This window comes from Rattus rattus, chromosome 9, assembly GCF_011064425.1.
Source record: "Rattus rattus isolate New Zealand chromosome 9, Rrattus_CSIRO_v1, whole genome shotgun sequence".
NCBI lineage: Eukaryota > Metazoa > Chordata > Mammalia > Rodentia > Muridae > Rattus > Rattus rattus.
Window position 1 is genome coordinate 29061473 of NC_046162.1, and position 17743 is coordinate 29079215.

A 17743-nucleotide genomic window follows, 5' to 3' on the forward strand; every position below is an offset into this window, starting at 1 on the left:
CTTACTCTAAGCAAGAGTAGTTAGGATGGCGATTTTATGGTAGTCTATTGTTATAACTTCTCTTTCATCGCTAGCCATTAGTGTTAATCTCTCAATGTTTCTAATTTACAGTAAGCTCTCCCATAGGCTGTATATAGAGGAAAAAGCATAGTCCATACTGAGTTCAGAACCACCTGCAGCTTCGGGATACACTGTAGGGGTCATGGAACCCACCCCCCGGAGTTCGTAGGCTGCTGGAACTTGGCCACTTGCTAGAAGCCCTGCTTCTAGGCTAAGGCAGAAAACCTGAGTCCAGTTAGCAACCCATGATATCTTAGCAGGTGGTATGTTTTTGAGTTCTTAGGCAAACTGTATCTCAAAATCGTCCAACCTAAGTTAAGGAATAAAAAGTATGGATAGCTTTCTTATATCCAGCTATATATTAAATGTCAGAACATTTCCTTCTGTTATATCATTTCCTAGCTGGGATTCCATAACTCGGGAAATGCAAGCTGGTAGTACAAACTGGTTCACAGACCACATGGCTTTTATTATGAAAATTACTTAAAATTCTTTTAGGTAGGGGGATATACATTTTTATTTGCCCCTAGGGGTCCATCAATTCCCTACTGTTTTATTTTGTTGAGGCCTTAAATTTGCTTCTTGAATCCTAAACAAAGGGATTTTGATTAAAGGCCAAAACAAACACAGCTATTCAGCCAAGCAGTCGGTTGAGGTAAACGACCACTTTTCTTTTCCTTCAAAGGCAGTGACTATAAACAATTATTTCAGCTAAGTATCTCTCCTCTATGTTTCGTCTCAGCAAAAACATCCTTGGGAAGGATGAATCATCTCTCGGCCCAGGGAAAGGCTATTCACATATATTCGACCAGAGCATTGAAAGACAGTATTGAGAAGGTGATAGCCCCTGGTTCCTGGCTTCTATTCACAGTACATTGGCCAACAACGGATCCTAATGGGTTGGCGGAGGTTCTGGTTATCTCATATCCTTCTTCTCTGATGTTTTATATTTAATGAGTATTCATTTATATTAATGAGTATTCGTTTTTTTTTTAATTTCTGTGGGAGGTTTATTTTGTCCTTAGGCCATCATCAAGGGAGGCCAAGGCAGGACCTCGAGGGAGGAGCTTGAAGGAGAAGCCATGGAGGAATGCTGCTTACTAACTTATTTCCAGGCTCGATTTGGGGGGGGGGTACCTTTTTCCCTCCCTCCTTCCCTTCCTTCCTTCCTTCCTTCCTTCCTTCCTTCCTTCCTTCCTTCCTTCCTTCCTTTTTCCCCTCTCTCTTTCTCTCTTCCCCCTTTCCCTCTTTTTAACTTTTGAGATTATAATTTAATAAAAATTATAACCTCTTCTCTCCTTCATCCAAACCCCTCCATATACTCTCCCTGGTCCCTTTCAAATCCAGAGCCTCTCTTTCCCTAATTAAAACCTCTTCGGTGTGTCTAACGCTGTGTATGTGTTTTCAGGGTTGACCATTTGGCACCGGACAACCAATCAGTGTGCTCTTCTTCTCTCAGTTTTCCCTAGTTCTTCGTGTAAGGCGTCTCTCCATCCGGTGTGCCATGTTCACTGGCGCCATCTTTGTTCAGACCATGGTTGAGCTGTCATGTTGGTGAGACTTTATGGGAGTAGCTTCTGACAATAAGAGGAGATTCGTTCTCACAGTAAACTCCCAAATATTCTGGCTCCTACAGTCAGTGTTTCTGCCTCATCTCTTACAGTGTTCCCTGAGCCTTAGGTAGGGAGTGTTCTGTGGATGTACCCACTGGGACTAAGCTCCACAACTCTGCGTTTCAAGGCACGCAAGACAGCTCAGCTAGTAAAAGTGACTGCTGAGAGAGCACAAGCTCAATCCCTGGATCATGGAGGTGGAAAAAGAAAACCAACTCCAGGAATTGTACTCTGACTGCCACATATCCTACATAGGCACACACAGGCACACTCTCGTGTGCATAATAATAAAGTTTGAAAATTTTCAAACATACACAAAAGTTATAAAACAAAATAAAGGAACTCCTATTGACCCTCTACCTAGATGAACCAGAGGCTGGATGCTTACACGTTTACTACTCTCTGTAGAGAATTTAGATATACGGTTAGGCAAATTTAATTGTCATATTTATTTATTATTGTGTGTCTATGGTGTGTGTGTGTGTGTGTGTGTGTGTGTGTGTGTGTGTTACATACTCGCCATGGTGTATGAGTGAGCAGGTCAGAGGACAACTTTGTAGAGTTAGTTCTCTTCTTTCATTTTTACTCACATTTGGGAATCAAACTCAGGACATCATTGTCAGTGAACAGCAAGCACTTTACCCACTGAGCTGTCTCATCAGCCCTGTATATGTTTCCTTGAGAGCAGACTTTTATTCCTAAGTACTCATGGTCTGCTTCCGTGAATTTTAATATCTATATCTCTATGTATTGTCTATTTGCAAGCCTTATCAAGATTGTATTACTTTCCCCCATATTGTTTTGGTAACGAAACCTATTTTATGGTTATAAATCCAGTACAGGATTACTCACTACATTCCTTTGTTTCCTTCAACAGGTTCCAATTTCTCAGCCCTTTGTGGCTTTCATCCTACTTAGTTGCTTTTGAAGAATAAAGGCAATATTTTATAGAAATATTCCTTAATTTGGACTTGTCGCTGTATCCTCGTGATTAAATTCATATTGGCCATGTTTTGGAGCAGGGATAATGGACAATATTTGGAGCCATAATGAGGTCAATGTTGCTCATAAGATGGGGGTTTACCAGTTAGCTCCGTTTGGTAGTTACAATTGATTTAAGAAGTGACATCTTTGAGCCTATAAATATACCACCATTTTGATTGTTCATCTCCTGGTGACATTCATTGACTCTGCCAGAACTGACACTGTGAACTACAAATGCTGTTTTTCAAGCTTGGTCAGACTTCCATATTCATTACTTGGTATTCTCCTGAGAAAGAACCTTGTCTTATTTATACAGTCACTTACTTACCTATCAATCTATTTATTATATATTTTTATCTTGTTCAAAGAGTTATAGTCTACTACTATCCTTATTTACTTTGATACTCAATTATTCGTCTGGTCAGTAGGAGCTTTTTAAAAACAAACACCTCATTTCTGTGCCTGTTTGATATGATTAAATCACTGAAACAAAATTTCAAAAAAAAATCAGTTCTTTACTTTTTAGTGCAAGAAGGTATTCCAAGTTCATCGTGTTCCTTCCTCCCCTCAACCCTGGAGTCTGCTTTCTCCACTGCTTTCAGAAGTCACACTTCTCTTTAGTGGGGAATGCCATTCAGAAACAAGAGCTACGTGGTAGGTGGGTACTTTGTACACTCTATCGAATTTTATCTAACAAACATTCGATATTTCCACTAAAATTGAACCCATAAACTCTTTTTCTAAGTGATAGCTTAGTAGTAAACACTTAGCACCGCCTAAGCAGATATCTGTGGGTTTGAATGCTGCTCTGATATTGGCAATTCTGTTTTCAACCATGGTTTAAGTCAGCTGATGTATTATCCATTATTCCCAGGGATTTTCTTTCTCAAGTGACACCAACACTTGGGATTCCTGGGATCTTCTCTTCCACAGACTCTTCTCCAGGCCCCTAAGAACTGTCCTGTTACAAAAGGAGAAGGTGTGTACTAACCACACTCGCTTTCCCCTCATTTGAGCTAAAGCCTTACTGTTTTAATGATGAGAGACTAGAAGAAAACAAAGCAGGCCTCAAAAGGGAACCATTTGATACTCTTATAGCCAACCCATAATTCATGCTTGACCTAGGAAGAAAATCTTAGTACCATCATTCTAAGAAACTACTCATAACGGTATGGCGGCACATGCCTTTAACTGTGGGACTTAGGAGGCAGAGTCAGGCCGGTCTTTGATCTTTAGGCCAGCTTGGTCTCCATAGTGCATTCCAGAGCAGCCAAGGCTACCCAGTAAGACCTGTCTCAATAAACCAACCAATCAAACAACCAAGCAATGCACAAACAAGTGAGTCAAAAAATACAGCATCTTACTCGTAGGTTTCAAGGCTATTTGGAGACTTTTCCACCAGGTAACTGCTGGGTGCATAGCCTTCATGCCTGTAAAGAGGGAAACAAGTGTTCAGATTAGCAGAGGAGTGATTTTCACATCTCCACTTAATAGATTTCATCCGCGGATGCCATGTAAGAATGGGAAGCCTCACAGTATTTGGCACTTGTGATAGGGCAAAAGAAATTGAGCAAGATAGCTGATGGAAGTGACAAAGGTATGTGCTTGGTTGAAAGCAACACCCGGCTATTTTACTTACAAGGCTCTGCTTCTCAACATGAAATTTCCTCTACTGGAAAAAATACCTTTCAAATTGTATTTTCTAGAATTAATTTTTGTGATAATTAGTAATTTTCCACAGTAAGAAAATCGAAATAATTAAGATATAAGAACCCAACTTTCCAACCGCGGGTCTTTAAAACTCTTTCCAGTAGATGCTATACACATTTAAATGTAAAGTCTCCCTAATTGAGCACCTTCGGATAGAGAACCAGGAGATAAGGATAAGGTCAAGCTGAACAGACGGCCCACGCCTGTGGTCTTAGTACTGAGGAGGCTGAAGCAGGAATATAGCTGTGAGTTTGAGGCCAGCCTGGGTTACAGTTAGTGCCATGCCAGCCTGAGGTAGCGTATGAGACCCTGCATAAGATTAAAAATAAGGTCAAGGTCAGGCTCGATGCCAAGGTGAAGTGCCACATTTGAGTTGAAATTAAATAATAGAGATATGAAACAACTTGGCAAGAAGTAATCCACATTCCGAACACGTTTTTATCGTGATAGCGCTGTAGATATGAAGGTGCTCTGTATTCCCCTCTCAGCACCAGAAAGCTGGTAGAGTCCCTTCAACTCTCTTAGCTTCCAGCTTTAACCGGGGAAATGAGTGATGTAAACTTGATTACATGTAAAATGTCTCCAGATTCTGCCAAGGAACAAAAAGATATCCTTCTTCCACCCTCTCAAAGCTTAATAACAGCCGGAGTTGGCTTTTCTACAATCCTGTTGGGGGGTATGCAAATTTGGTAAAATTAAAATATCACATACCATGACTTACCATAACTCAACCTTTCCATAGTTAGAATTGGGATATATGTGCATATATATATGTAGGCACCTAAAGGCTGTCATGCTACATAAACAATGCCTGGTTCTCCACTCAAACTCTGTTCAAAATAACACAGTAGGGGCTTCAGCAGTGGCCCAGTGGTTAAAGGCACTGCTGCTCTGGCAGACGACCTGGGTTTGACTCCCATAAGCACCAACCCTGTGATTCACAACCACCTGTAACTCCAGTTTCAGGGGACCCAGTGCACGTGGTACTCCTAATAGTAACACTTAATATTAGTATATTAGAATATTGGTCACAGTAATTGTTTGATATTAGACAAGGACTCTGGAGATGTTTTTCATCCAAACCCCACATTAGGTCATTAGCATTTGCAGAACCTGTGTCCAGACATTATTTAAAGACTGATCTCATAATGGAGTCTCGGGTGTTGTCTGAGACTCTATAACATGACCGCCACTCTGTGTCACCTTTACATGCCTTTTCTTTCCACTTACGTCACAGTGTTGTGTATTTAATATGCATTTAAAAATTCAAGAACAGAACAGAACAAGTTGCCAAGTGCCCAGACTGCTCATGTGAGTGGAAAATACAGCAGTTGAGGACAGTGGCTAAAGATGAGGCACAGGGAGTAGGTATGGCGGTGGAGCATCCCTGCTCAGCCTCGGGGCAGCAGCAGGAGATGGGACGTTCCTTCCCATAGTCGTTCTGTTCCCACAGTAGCGTGCCTTACCCATTCTTGTCTTGAACCCGCCACCAGTGGATCTCGGAGCTGTCCAGCAGGTAGTACTCTTCATCACGCCGCAGCGCGAGCTCCTGAGGATCGTTGGTTTGGTAGTCGTACAAGGCAATGACCAGGGTTTCTTCAGGTTCCTGAAATGACCGCTGGGGAGGAGACAATAAAACCAAGCAAAGACATGAGCAGGGAGTGAGTCCCTGGGATCCTGGATTTAGGTTAGGTCAGCCTGTTAGCTCCCTCTGTCCACTAGGGCCATTTGCAGAGGCAGCTGCTTTCGTCCAATAGGCATTCTGTATGAGTTGGAATCGTGGAGCTGAACACTTAGGCGGAGCAGCAGGCCCCACTTCCTGCATTCTGTGAGGTAGATGCTGATCCCAGTGAATTCCAAGGAGCCATTCACTTTTCACAGAAAGCTATTGGTTCCTATGTTGGCTCATCTGATTCACAGGTCTGCCCAGATCCATCAAATCAGAGGCTAGCAGGGCCTCAAGAGCCCATTTCACCAATACTTCATTCAGAATGGGAAATCTGTGTCCTGTAGTAATCGCCAATTCCCAGAGAATTCATCTCAGTGTTCCCTCCACAGTAACATTTGGCTCCTTTCTTCCTCTTGCAGAAACCTTGGCCTACGCCTCTGTTCCATACCATATTTCAATTCCCACAAGCTGTTAATGACATGAGGAATAGATCATAAGACAAACAACTGCCAGAGATCAAGATGAGCCCACCTGAGAACTGAGTGACAGATTTAAGGACAGGGTAAATATGGGAAAAGATTAAGTTACTGGTTAGAAGGTGATGTAGTGTTGAGAAGTCACAAATTCGAGTACACTGGAGTCTGGGTATTTATAGAACTTGAAATAGGGTGGTGGGCTGGGTCCTCCAGAAAGCTAAGAGCCTGTGGACCCAAGTCCATGCACAGAACTAACAGATGGATAAACTGTGTTCAAAGCACCTGCAGAAGGTACCGACGTGATAAGTTGTTCATGTTACTATAGATCCAACCCCCTGATTAACCCTTAAAAGAAAAGACAAAAGGCTAGGGCAGAGTTTCAGACGATGGTGGTACACTTCCCAGGCACCATGTAGAACACATAATGGGGTCATCAGATATTGCCAAGTGTACTACAGGTATTTAAAAAGCAAGGGTCAGGGACACAATGGTTCTGCAGTGTCTCAAAGACTTTCCAACATCTGGATATCCAATAGCCATCCACATGGGGAGAACCATGCATAGGAATATAATACACAAGAGGCCTCTATTGCACAATGGATAGCTCATTGGACTTTCACAATAATCAAGAACACCCATAGGCTAGATCCACTTCTCCTCAATGTAAAGGGCCGGCTTTTCCAGGAGTGTCATTAGCTGTGCACAGAGGGCGCTTCCACTTGGTTTAATTTAGGACACTTTGGGGACTTGTTTGCCATTCTGGAAAATCTTATCACTCATGGAAATTCTAGAACTGAACCATCAATAAAACATCCCTGTATCTATCGCACTTAAGTTTCCAAATACAGTGGGTTCTGTCAATGAGTTTGTCAGTGACATTTCACCATGACTTCCCATACACCCATGGTGCCATATTTACATTTATAAATACAACTTATTCTGTTTTTTTCCTTTATCTCTGTTTTTAATATTATATTTTTTGATTCTCTTTAGAGGTTTCTGTTTACATAAGTTGTACTATTTAAGATTTTTAAAAAATACTTATTTTTCATTTTCTTTGTGTGTGTGTGTGTGTGTGTGTGTGTGTGCACGCGTGTGCGCATGCCACATTAGTATTGGTGATCTCAGAGGCCAGAAGAAAGCATTAGATCAGTGGAGCTGGAGGTTCAGGCAGCGGGCTGTGAGTAACCCAGTATGGGTGTGGGAACAGACTTGGATCCTCTCAAAGAGCAGTCATTGCTCTTTACTGTCAAGTCGTCTCTCTAGGCCCTACTTAATGGATTTCCCCTCAGGGTGACAGAAGGATCTTTATAAAACATTTCTCATAAAATGGGGTCATTAGGGTATAATGTGGTTGAGACTCACCAGATTAAATCAGGAGTTGGCATTTGTAGAACAAGAGGGCCAGAGGCACAAGAAGGACAAATTGAGGCTCTGGCTGTGTAGGAGAGGCTTGCAGTAGGTGAAGGTCTCACTTCTTAGTCACTCTACAGCATGGCTAAGAACAGTTCTGGCCTCTAGGAGCTCTCCTTGTAGGTGAGCTGAGCTCCACTATGATGAGAGACTTCAAAGGTCAGGCAGAAGTGGCAAAAGGCTTCCTTGCTTGGGAGCCAGGGAGAAGGGCACAGGCAGACACATTTATGTGGCCCCTTAGGAAGCTCTTCTGGGTTAACTAGGAGGGACCTGATATAAAGTGCTGAGCTCTGTGGGTGAGAGAACTGGAAATAACTTGGGTTTAGACATCTGGACCTGGCCTCATGTGTACCCACGGAATAGAAAGCCTGTGATTATGGGTTCCTATGACCATTGATATCCTCCATCTTGACCAACAATAACTATACTGTTCCTCTTGAGGTCAACTCCAAAGTCTTCCTCAAGTAGAACAAGTCTTGGCTAGAACAACTAAGAATTGTCTTAGAAGAGAATTGAGAAATGAGGAGCTTCCTAAATCAGATTGGCTTATGAGCATGAGCATGTCTGTGGGGGATTGCCTTGTTGTTGACATAGGAGGGCCCAGCCCACTGTGGGCAGCACCACTCCCTAGGCAGGTAGCCCTGAAAAACACAAGAAAGCTAGCTAGGTAACAAGCATCTGTGGTTTCTGCCACACGTCCTTGGCTTTGAAGTGTGGTCCTTTGTTGGAGGTAAGGCTGTGTGGACTAGCAGTCAAGCCTGCCTACAAGTTCCTGCCTGGAGGGGCTGCCTTAACTTTCCTCAATGATAGAGGAAATTTAAGCCAAATAAACCCTTTCCTAAGCTGCTTTTGGTCGGGTTATCTTGCGACAGCAAGAGGAATGATGCTGGGACAGAGCACATGGCCGGAAAGTATGGTGCTAAATATTGTTTCTCTATATGATAACCTGAGATGCCATTGCCCTGCAGGTAGGAAGGGGATGAGAGAAATGACTTCAAGTGGCAAGGAATAAGAGAAACACTGCACTGGTTTTAGGCATATGGGCGACATGGAGGACTCCAAACTTGTGATGAGACTGCTCACAAAACACCACAGGCACTGAATCTCTAAGGAATCCGAAAGTCCCAATGGTGGAGTTAGAGGAGTGGTGGACAAGCAGCATATTCTGGCTTTACTTCCACTGACACTGAGGGTAAGGGAGGAATGAGATAACTTCTGAGAGAGCAGTGGGTGTGGGTGGGTCTTCTAAGGGGAAAAAGAGGGCAGTGGGCTTCCAAGTCACAGCTGCAAGGAGGCTGTTGGAGAGATGCTCTGTCAGAAAGAGCAGCACTCGGGTTTCTGCAACAATGTGTCTCTGCTGTGCTGTTTGAGAGTCAGCTGAGGAGAGCTTCCCTACTGAGGATGCTGCCAGTTTTGAGACATTACTGTGATGACTAGAGGTGAAAATCAGAGCTCATTCTTTGGGAGGAAGCATGAGGGGGACAATGTGGAAAGTTTCTGAGGGCGAGTACTTGAATGGTAGCACTGATGTTAACAGGGCCAGAATGTGAAGGTTGCTTGTTTCCTTATATTTTCTTCTCCAGAGTTGGCTCATGTCAAGTCTTGTAAACCAGTTTACCACAGAGCAGTGCTTCTCAAACTTGAGTATATCTCAGGATCACGGGAACTAATTAGTAGGCAGATAAAGAGCATCTTCCCCAGGGTTATGGCTGCAGTGGGTCTGGGTGTGTCCTTAGGGCTCTGCATCCTTACATGTTCTCCAGTGTGGCTGATGCTGGAGGTCTATGGCTCACATCCAGAGAACAACTTCCATATCCATACGCCAGAAACTCCAGGTCCTGTTAGTACCTGAGTAGCCTTGGGGAAAGTCTTAAGACTTCTTGGTACTTGGCTTGTTAAATTTGGGCGTACTCAGAAATATATGAAGTATTATCAGGGGTTTGTTACTGGAGTGCTCTATGGTGAGGCATAAAAATAACTTGGTACCAGTGTTTGTGGACTGTATACAGCAAGGTGGTGGTTCAGAACCTCACTGGTCCTTCTGGTGGACAGACCCACTTAATTAGTGGTTCTAAACATGGTCAAGTATCAGATATTTACATTATGATTCATAACAGCAGCATAATTACAGTTATGAGATAGCAATGAAAATAATTTTATGGTTGGGGTCACCATGACATGAGGAACTGTTTTAAAAGGCGATGGTGTTAGGAAGTTTGAGAACCACTGCACTACATAGCACCCCCAAACCCAACGTGTTAAATATACCCCAGTATCTGTCTACTACAAGCACATAGACCTAACAGACGCAGAGACCACAGTCGGGCTTACAGCACACAGGCCCACCTCACTTACCCTGTTGTCTTCAGGAGTAGGAGGAAGAGGCTTCTTTGAAGCTGAAATAAGAAAACAGAGAAAGAAAATGAACATGAAACCCCAGCCTTTCAGAGAAAAGGGGCCCAAGGAAGGAAAGAGAGAAAGGGGTGAAGGAGATGACGAAACAGAGACACCGGAGTCAACTTTGGTAGCACCTGTCTTCTATCTCTTCCACTTGCTAGTTTCCAATTCCCTTTTCTACAAGACGCCAGGAACTTCCAGAAGTCCGTACTTTGGCATTTTCTTCTGTATCCCCTGACGGGGAGGGGGCTAAGATTTGGGATCTTCTCTGCAGGTAGAGACTTCCATGAATACATGTGTCACCTTCTGAGCTCGGGAGTGGGCACGTGTGACTCAGAGACAGTGACTCACTACCTTCCTGATGCCACTGTGGGTTTGATGAGGTGGGAAGGCTCTGCGCTTTCTGAGTGGGCTGGGGTTGCTTTTAGTTGTCTGGAGGCATTTAATACGTGGTCTCGAGGCCTCACTCAAACGGCACGCCTTCAAATCGATCTCTCTTTCTCTTCTTGTTTCTGTCGTCATGTGTCCTTCCACTCAGCTCTCATCTTCCTTTCTTATCCTTATCTGCTTCCTTTATCTTTACCTGTGTGTGTGTGTGTGTGTGTGTGTGTGTGTGAGAGAGAGAGAGAGAGAGAGAGAGAGAGAGAGAGAGAGAGGAGTGTGAAAGATATGAGGGATATGTGCACAGCTTGTAGTTCAGGACGAAGATCTCTTTAAGCACTGGAGATAGGAGAATGGTCTTTATAGCCGAGCTGTAAGGTTTTCATCCCTACACACAGTAGATGTGAAGGTAGCCCACATCATGGATGTGGTAGATAAGGCTCATACGTGGACACTGGTGTTCAACCCCATTAGTTTGTGTATACAGAGAAGAGACAGAGAAATCATGATAACCAGAACTCTGGCTTCTGGGTTGGGGTTATTAAAGATTCAATGGTAGATCATTTGTATCCAAGAACCACAGGTTTAATCACCAACACACACACACACACACACACACACACACACACACAGAGAGAGAGAGAGAGAGAGAGAGAGAGAGAGAGAGAGAGAGAGAGTGTCGGGTAACATCGGGTTTCAATTTAGCTTGGAACCTGGACCAGGAAACTGGATTAACCTTAGAATGACCAGAATGACCCTTTCTCTGCCCCGTTGTCTGTGATTGGTCACTTTCTCTTTCTGTGGTGATCTTGTTCTTTTTTGCTCCCATTCTCCCTCTGTGTAGTTGGTGGAAGAAATGTGTATTGCTAGGTCATTTCCTCTCAACCATTCTGCTGTTCCTCAGACGCTGCTAGATCTCAGACTCAGATGCCTTCATCGAAAATAAGAATGCTCCTGGACTTGGTTACCACTCACTGAGAGCTCGTGAAGGGCTGGGAATGAGCTCAGAGTTTTCTGACAGTCAGTCAAAGTCGTGGCCTAGTATTCTGTCTGTTGATGATGAAATTACCTGAGGGGCACTGAGAAGTTAAGGAACACATAAAGTTACACAAGAAGAGGTTGTGGCTAGGACTTTCTCTCTCTCTCTCTCTCTCTCTCTCTCTCTCTCTCTCTCTCTCTCTTTCTGTGTGTGTGTGTGTGTGTGTGTGTGTGTGTGTGTGTGTGTGTAATCCCAGAGTCCTGTGCTCATAGACTATTGATGTATTCAATACCAGGGATTTTATGAGCCTTTACCCCAGGAATATGATGTGCTGTGTGCACAGTGAAGTGTGCTCAAACCTGCTTGTGATCCCGCTAAAGCTATGGGGAGTGGTGCTATTTAACTAAGTCAGAAGAGATGGCCTGGGCTGTTGTGGCTGAGAGCTGTTCAGCTACTGGAGACAGCGTGGAGGAGCTTGCGAAGACCAGTCCTTCCTGAGGGTAGTCATAGTGAGTTACTCAACCACTTGTAGCATCCCAACCACATGTCTCAGGGTGAGGGAAAGCCTATGAACCCTGCTGATGAACCCTGCAAGCTATATGGTGACCACTGCAAAGCAGAAGCAGATTAGAAGGGCATCCAGTGGGGGATTACATCACCTTAAGGTTCTGAGACCTTTCTCATTACCACTTTAGCACTGAGGACATTAGAGCCCCAGGTCACCGGGTGACTTCTCCAAGGGCCCAAGGAAGTACCCTTGGAAGGAATCAGAGACCAGTTCTGATTCTGGGAGGGCTTCCCCTCAGGAGCCAGGCATCCTGCCAACCTTGTAAGGAGACCCACACAATCAAACCTGTTCTCTTTGCTCAGATACAGCAAGCCGGATCAACAGCACCAAGGAGTGGGCAGTGATCTTTACAATGCAAAATATTCATGCAGGTCAGCAGACTGATGACCTTGACTCTTTCTTTCCCAAGTGCAAGGTGAACAGCCGTGGTTTTTAAAGTGGAGAGGAGAGGCTGTGACTCAGGAAGCCATGGAAAACCCAACCAAGTGTTATATCCGCCTTGTGTTAGGGCAGTAAAAACCACAGGGTAAGAAATAGTATCGGTGGCAGGAGAGGCCAAGAGATGAGAAAAACGCAAGGACAGCAACTAATCGTTTCTATCCCTTTCTGTGTTACCTCGGGCTGCTCAAGGTTGTTAATTTCACTGGAGAGAGCTGTGAGGAAGCAGAGTATGATGCTGTGAAGTGCATTTGAGTAGAGCTACAGTTAGTGGGAGGTGGAGGTCTCCAAGTCACCACGGCACTTGATAAAAATTAAGACCCAGTCTAACCCCAGGACTGAGCTTTTGATGGGAAAGCCAAGAACAAACTTTCTTTTGTTTCTACTTTGCGTTCAGACTATGGGTTCCTTTTCTCTGAGACTAAGTAGGCCCAAGGCAAGTCTGGAGATCAGGAAGGAAGAAGCCTGAGTTAAAGTTAAGAGAAGTTTTCTCTCTCCCTTAAGCCTCTAGAATTGAATTATATAATTAGACACATGCATGGTGTGACGTCACTAAAAGAAATAAATATGGTGTACTTAAGGCTGTCTCTGTACTTTACGATCTAGGAAGGTAGCCTGGGCAGTGGTGTCACATAGGTTGATCCCAGCACTCGGGAGACAGAGGCAGGCAGATCTCTGTGAGTTTGAGGCCAGCTCCCACTCTGGTCTATATCTAATACTGTTCAAATTCCCCAATAGGCTACTGAAGTACTTCTCCAATTTTACTGCCTCTACCAGTCCCTCATGGATCTTGTTACTATGAACATTCTGATCTTGTGGACTAGGCAGGGCCATATGTATTATTTCCATAACTAGCTCCTAGGTAGTATAGATGGCTGACCAATGGCCACACTTGGAGTATATCAGTTTTTGACAGGGCAAAGCATGAAAGGCTGGTGGTAGATGGAGGAGCCCCAGTGAGAATTCTGGAAACAGTGGATTTAGCCGTCCATCTCTAACGCCCTGTTGATGGGAAGCGGTTTCCTTTTTATCTCTTTCCCGAAGTCTTACCATTCTTCGTTGGGTCGTAGGGAGCACAGCCTACGGCAAGCTTCTCTAGCTGGGAACAGCACCTCCACCGCCCATCCATCCAGAAATTAGGGTGATACTTGGATACTAGGCTGTTGTTATTCCTCGTTTCTGAAAGAGTTGGAAGCAATGGAGGGCTCATCTCTAGGCCACTTGATCAAGCACCGCCCATCTTCTCACTCCCTGAGCCCGGACCGCGAGGCCGTCCGAGTCCCAACCCGAACAGTCAGGCAACCCCGTAGGATGTTAACTCAGGAAGTGCGGGCTAAGTCAGGCAGCAGCAGCGGATCTCGGTCTTTTCTGTATCTGCTTGCAGTTGGCTGTGTGTCTGTAGGACGGGGAACCCTCATCTGAGCCTCGGTTTCCCCAGATTTCCCTGTTATGCCATCAACTGGATGACTGGGCTCTATAATGAGGGGTTAAGGAGGAAGTTGGGAGGGTAGGGGTTCCGGTCTCTGTCACTTTGAATGACAGCAACTCTGCCTTTTTTTTTTTTCAGTTAAGAAAAGATTTCATGCTCTTCTGCCCCTATGTCCCATGTCCCAGGATTCCAAGTAGGTGCCACCATGTCATGTATAGTGCTGGTATTACAACCCAGGGCTCCACGCAAATAGGTACATACTCTACCAACCCAGCTGCGCTGAGGCCCTCTGCTTCTGTTCCCTCTAGGCTTGTGGCTTTGAAGTAAAATTTGTTAGGAATAAACGGGACTCCGTTAGTGAAAAACAAGAAACCCTCAACATTAGTTAATCTCTAACGCTCCTTCCAGTTTTTACATTCATATCAAAACCCCAAATATAAGATACAGGAAAATGAGTGCAGATGGGGTTCTTTATTGGTTTTGCCCTGGTGTCTGTTTGCGAGCCACAGCTACCGGACTTGAGAGCACTCTGTAGCTGGTATAGTGCTTGCTGGGTCCTGTTCGTACGATTTTCAGGGCACCATAACTGTCCTAACTCATGTAATTCTCACAATAGCCCTAAGACTGTGCTTAGATAACTTTTATAGTCGAGGAACTGGAGACACATGAAGGTCCAGATAAGACACAACAACCGGAACTTTCTGGATTTTCACTGCAGTGCCTGTCTCCACATCCCACAGACATAAACACTGTGTGGGGTCTAACGACGCTGTCGGGAATACCAGGCTGAAGAAGTAGCTCACTGGGCATGGTGGTGCACACCTGTAGTACTAGCATCAGGGAAATGGGGGCAGGAAGATCAGGAGTTCAAGGTCAGCCTTGACTACTTAGAAAATTGGAGGCCAGACTGGGTTCCATGAACCCCTATCTTGAAAACAAACAAACAAACAAACAAACAAACAAACACGCTAATGCTTCCTGGGCACTGGCTATGGTTGCTAGTTCTGGGAGAGGTTCTGTTAGTGCCCTTCCCTCTCTAGTTTAACAGCTAGGGAGTCTGCAGTTAGGAACTTGCCCAAGAACAGAAGGAAGAGGCAGGATGTCTTGTGATCTAACTGAAGGGGCTCCCATTCTAACCTTCCTTGGTCTACTAGAGTAAGCAAACAGTTTTAAAATGCCAGATAGTAAATATTTTAGTTTTGACTAGCCAAGAGGCAAAATCAAGGGTATCATGTGGGTGCTTGTGCAGTCCTTTGAAATGATTTAAAAATACAGGAACTGTTTTTATCTTGAAGCCTTACATGAACAGGTGGTGAGCGAGATTTGGCCAATCCCTTGTTACTGCTCCTGAGTCCATGACAGACACTGACCAACGATAAATGGATAACACCAGCTGCTCACAGAGTCCCCTGTGTTCCTTCATGGAGCCCAAGCCCAGCACAGGATCCAGGCCGGTGACTCAGCACAGGAATCTAATTACCTTCTTTAAGGGTGAGCACCCAGCGCTGACGGCTCTCGCAGTCTGGAGCAAACACGTACAGGAGGTAGTTGTCGTGCATGACCTGGAAGGACACAAGAGTCCAAGATGAACAGGGCACCCAGAAGTGAGGAACCCACGTCAGGTCCATCTCAGTATTAATCATCATTTAATCTTGGTGACTTGGGAACCCGTGTGCTTTTCATCAAAGTGCCTGGGTGCTGTGTCATTAGGGTCACCTTCCACATTGTAGGTGGATTCTCCTGGGTGTCGTGCCACCAGGGGGTATTTGCCCAATTTATGAAATAAGAGAAAAAAAAGTTGGTTTCTTGACTAGATACCATGCTCATATCTGATCTTGACTTCTCAGTCATTAGAGAAGCCTTCCCGGGGTATGGAAGAGTAAGTTATTAGATGACGGACATTGACTGAAGATTCTCTTTAAATTCTCACTGAAGTATAAGCTCCACCAGGAGCTCCCCAGCACGGAACCTGAGTGTTAGCTCACCTTTCCTGGAAGGTGGCATCATGCAGAGCCCAAGCACCACTCTCAAGCAGGAAACTGCTAACCAACCTTTGAAATGTCATTGGTATCCCGCCCCCAGACTCCCGAGTCATTTGTGATTGACACATTCAATTACTGGGAATTTGTCATTTCTTTGACTTTCGTCTTTAAAACTTTCCCCTCAGGCCGAGTGTGGTGGGGCATCTGGAATCCCAGCACTCGGGGAGTCTGTGGCATAGGATTCCAAGTTTCAAGCCAGCCTGGTGATATGAAAAAGAAGAAAGAAAAAAAGGGAGGGAAGAAGAGAGAGGAGGAGGGGAGAGGGGACCAAACTCATGGGGGGCTACTTCTAGTGTTTTTTTTAAAGCTCTTTTCTGTGACTCATTAAAATGGACCGTCTAGGTTGGAGATGGAGCGCAGAGCTTGAATACCTGCCTATTGTATGCTCAGGACCATAGGTCCAATTCCTAGCACTGGAAAAAAGTAGCCTAGGAATATCTGCCTTCTGGTGGGCAGACAAGAGAGGTGTCTGGGATGTGGGAGGAGTTATCCACTCCACTGGAACTGTGAACACAAAGCAGAGCGGGCAAGATAAAGACTAAAAGGTACACTTACCAGTTAATGGAGCTTTCTTCATGGAGAAAGATCTGTGACCCGTGCTGTCAAGGCAGCACTCTCTAGGAGCAAGTGATTACTCAACATCTACAATGTTGCCAAAGTAGTAACTGGCAAACTGACTTTTCAAATCAATCAATTTTTCTTTCATACACACACACACACACACACACACACACACACACACACACACACACACACACACTATGAGAGTGCATCTTGGCTTGAATGTGGAGATCAGAGGACAATTCTCAGAGTTCTTTCCACTCTCTTTCTGAGATCAGGGGACGGAACTCAGGCCACCAGGCCTGCACATATGTGGTCAGCCATTTTGCTGACCCTTTGAAAATTATTACTTATTTAATACTGCTTAACTCTTGTCATTTATATGGAAACATTCACTTTCTGCAGGTGGCGGACAGTACAACCATCTCCAGATGTTTTTCAGATTGTGAAATTTCAGAAACTCCAGTCGAGAAGCCGGAATTAGGACCTTTTCACAGCTGGGGCTGTAGTAAGTGGCAGAGGGCTTGCATAGTATGTGTAAAATCCTAGGTTCAATCCCCAGCACCGTGGGAAACCAAGAACCTTTTCAAGAGTCCATGCCTTTGTGGAATGAATGAATGAATGTCACTGCTTGGAAGAATAACACAAAAGCCTTCCTATGGGCTTGGTCTAAGCTCTCAGCATGGGGGAGAGCCATCCTTTCCCCACGTCCAGGGACAGACAGAAAGCTATCAGTTGTAGTCCCAATGTGCTTACCTGAAAAGGGTATTTATAGTGGCACGGGATGCTAATGTCACTCTTGACAATCTCCACGCACTTGATTCTGGAGAGTTCGATGGAGCCCTTCAACGTGCGCTTCTTCTGTGAGGAAATATTACATCCATTTAAGTAAGAGAGGAGACAACGTTTTCATGCCAGTCATTTCCAGAAATTTACTACTAGAGACATTATGTCCTTTTAAGTGAGAGAGAAGACAATGTTTTAATGCAAATCGTTTCCAGAAATTTACCCTTCAGAAATTCC

At 44.5% G+C, this 17743-nt stretch overlaps 1 protein-coding gene across 1 annotated transcript in view; it reads right to left on the minus strand.

The window, feature by feature from the left end:
- The window catches only part of Itk (IL2 inducible T cell kinase), a 60715-nt gene that overhangs the window by 21526 nt on the left and 21446 nt on the right, over positions 1–17743 (minus strand). Inside the window, exons 2-7 of the mRNA XM_032912466.1 lie at positions 17477–17581; positions 15598–15679; positions 13739–13867; positions 10281–10321; positions 5834–5985; positions 4022–4087 (exon numbers count right to left, since the gene is read on the minus strand). Coding sequence (XP_032768357.1) covers positions 4022–4087; positions 5834–5985; positions 10281–10321; positions 13739–13867; positions 15598–15679; positions 17477–17581 — 575 coding nt within the window. The remainder of the gene's footprint in view (positions 1–4021; positions 4088–5833; positions 5986–10280; positions 10322–13738; positions 13868–15597; positions 15680–17476; positions 17582–17743) is intronic.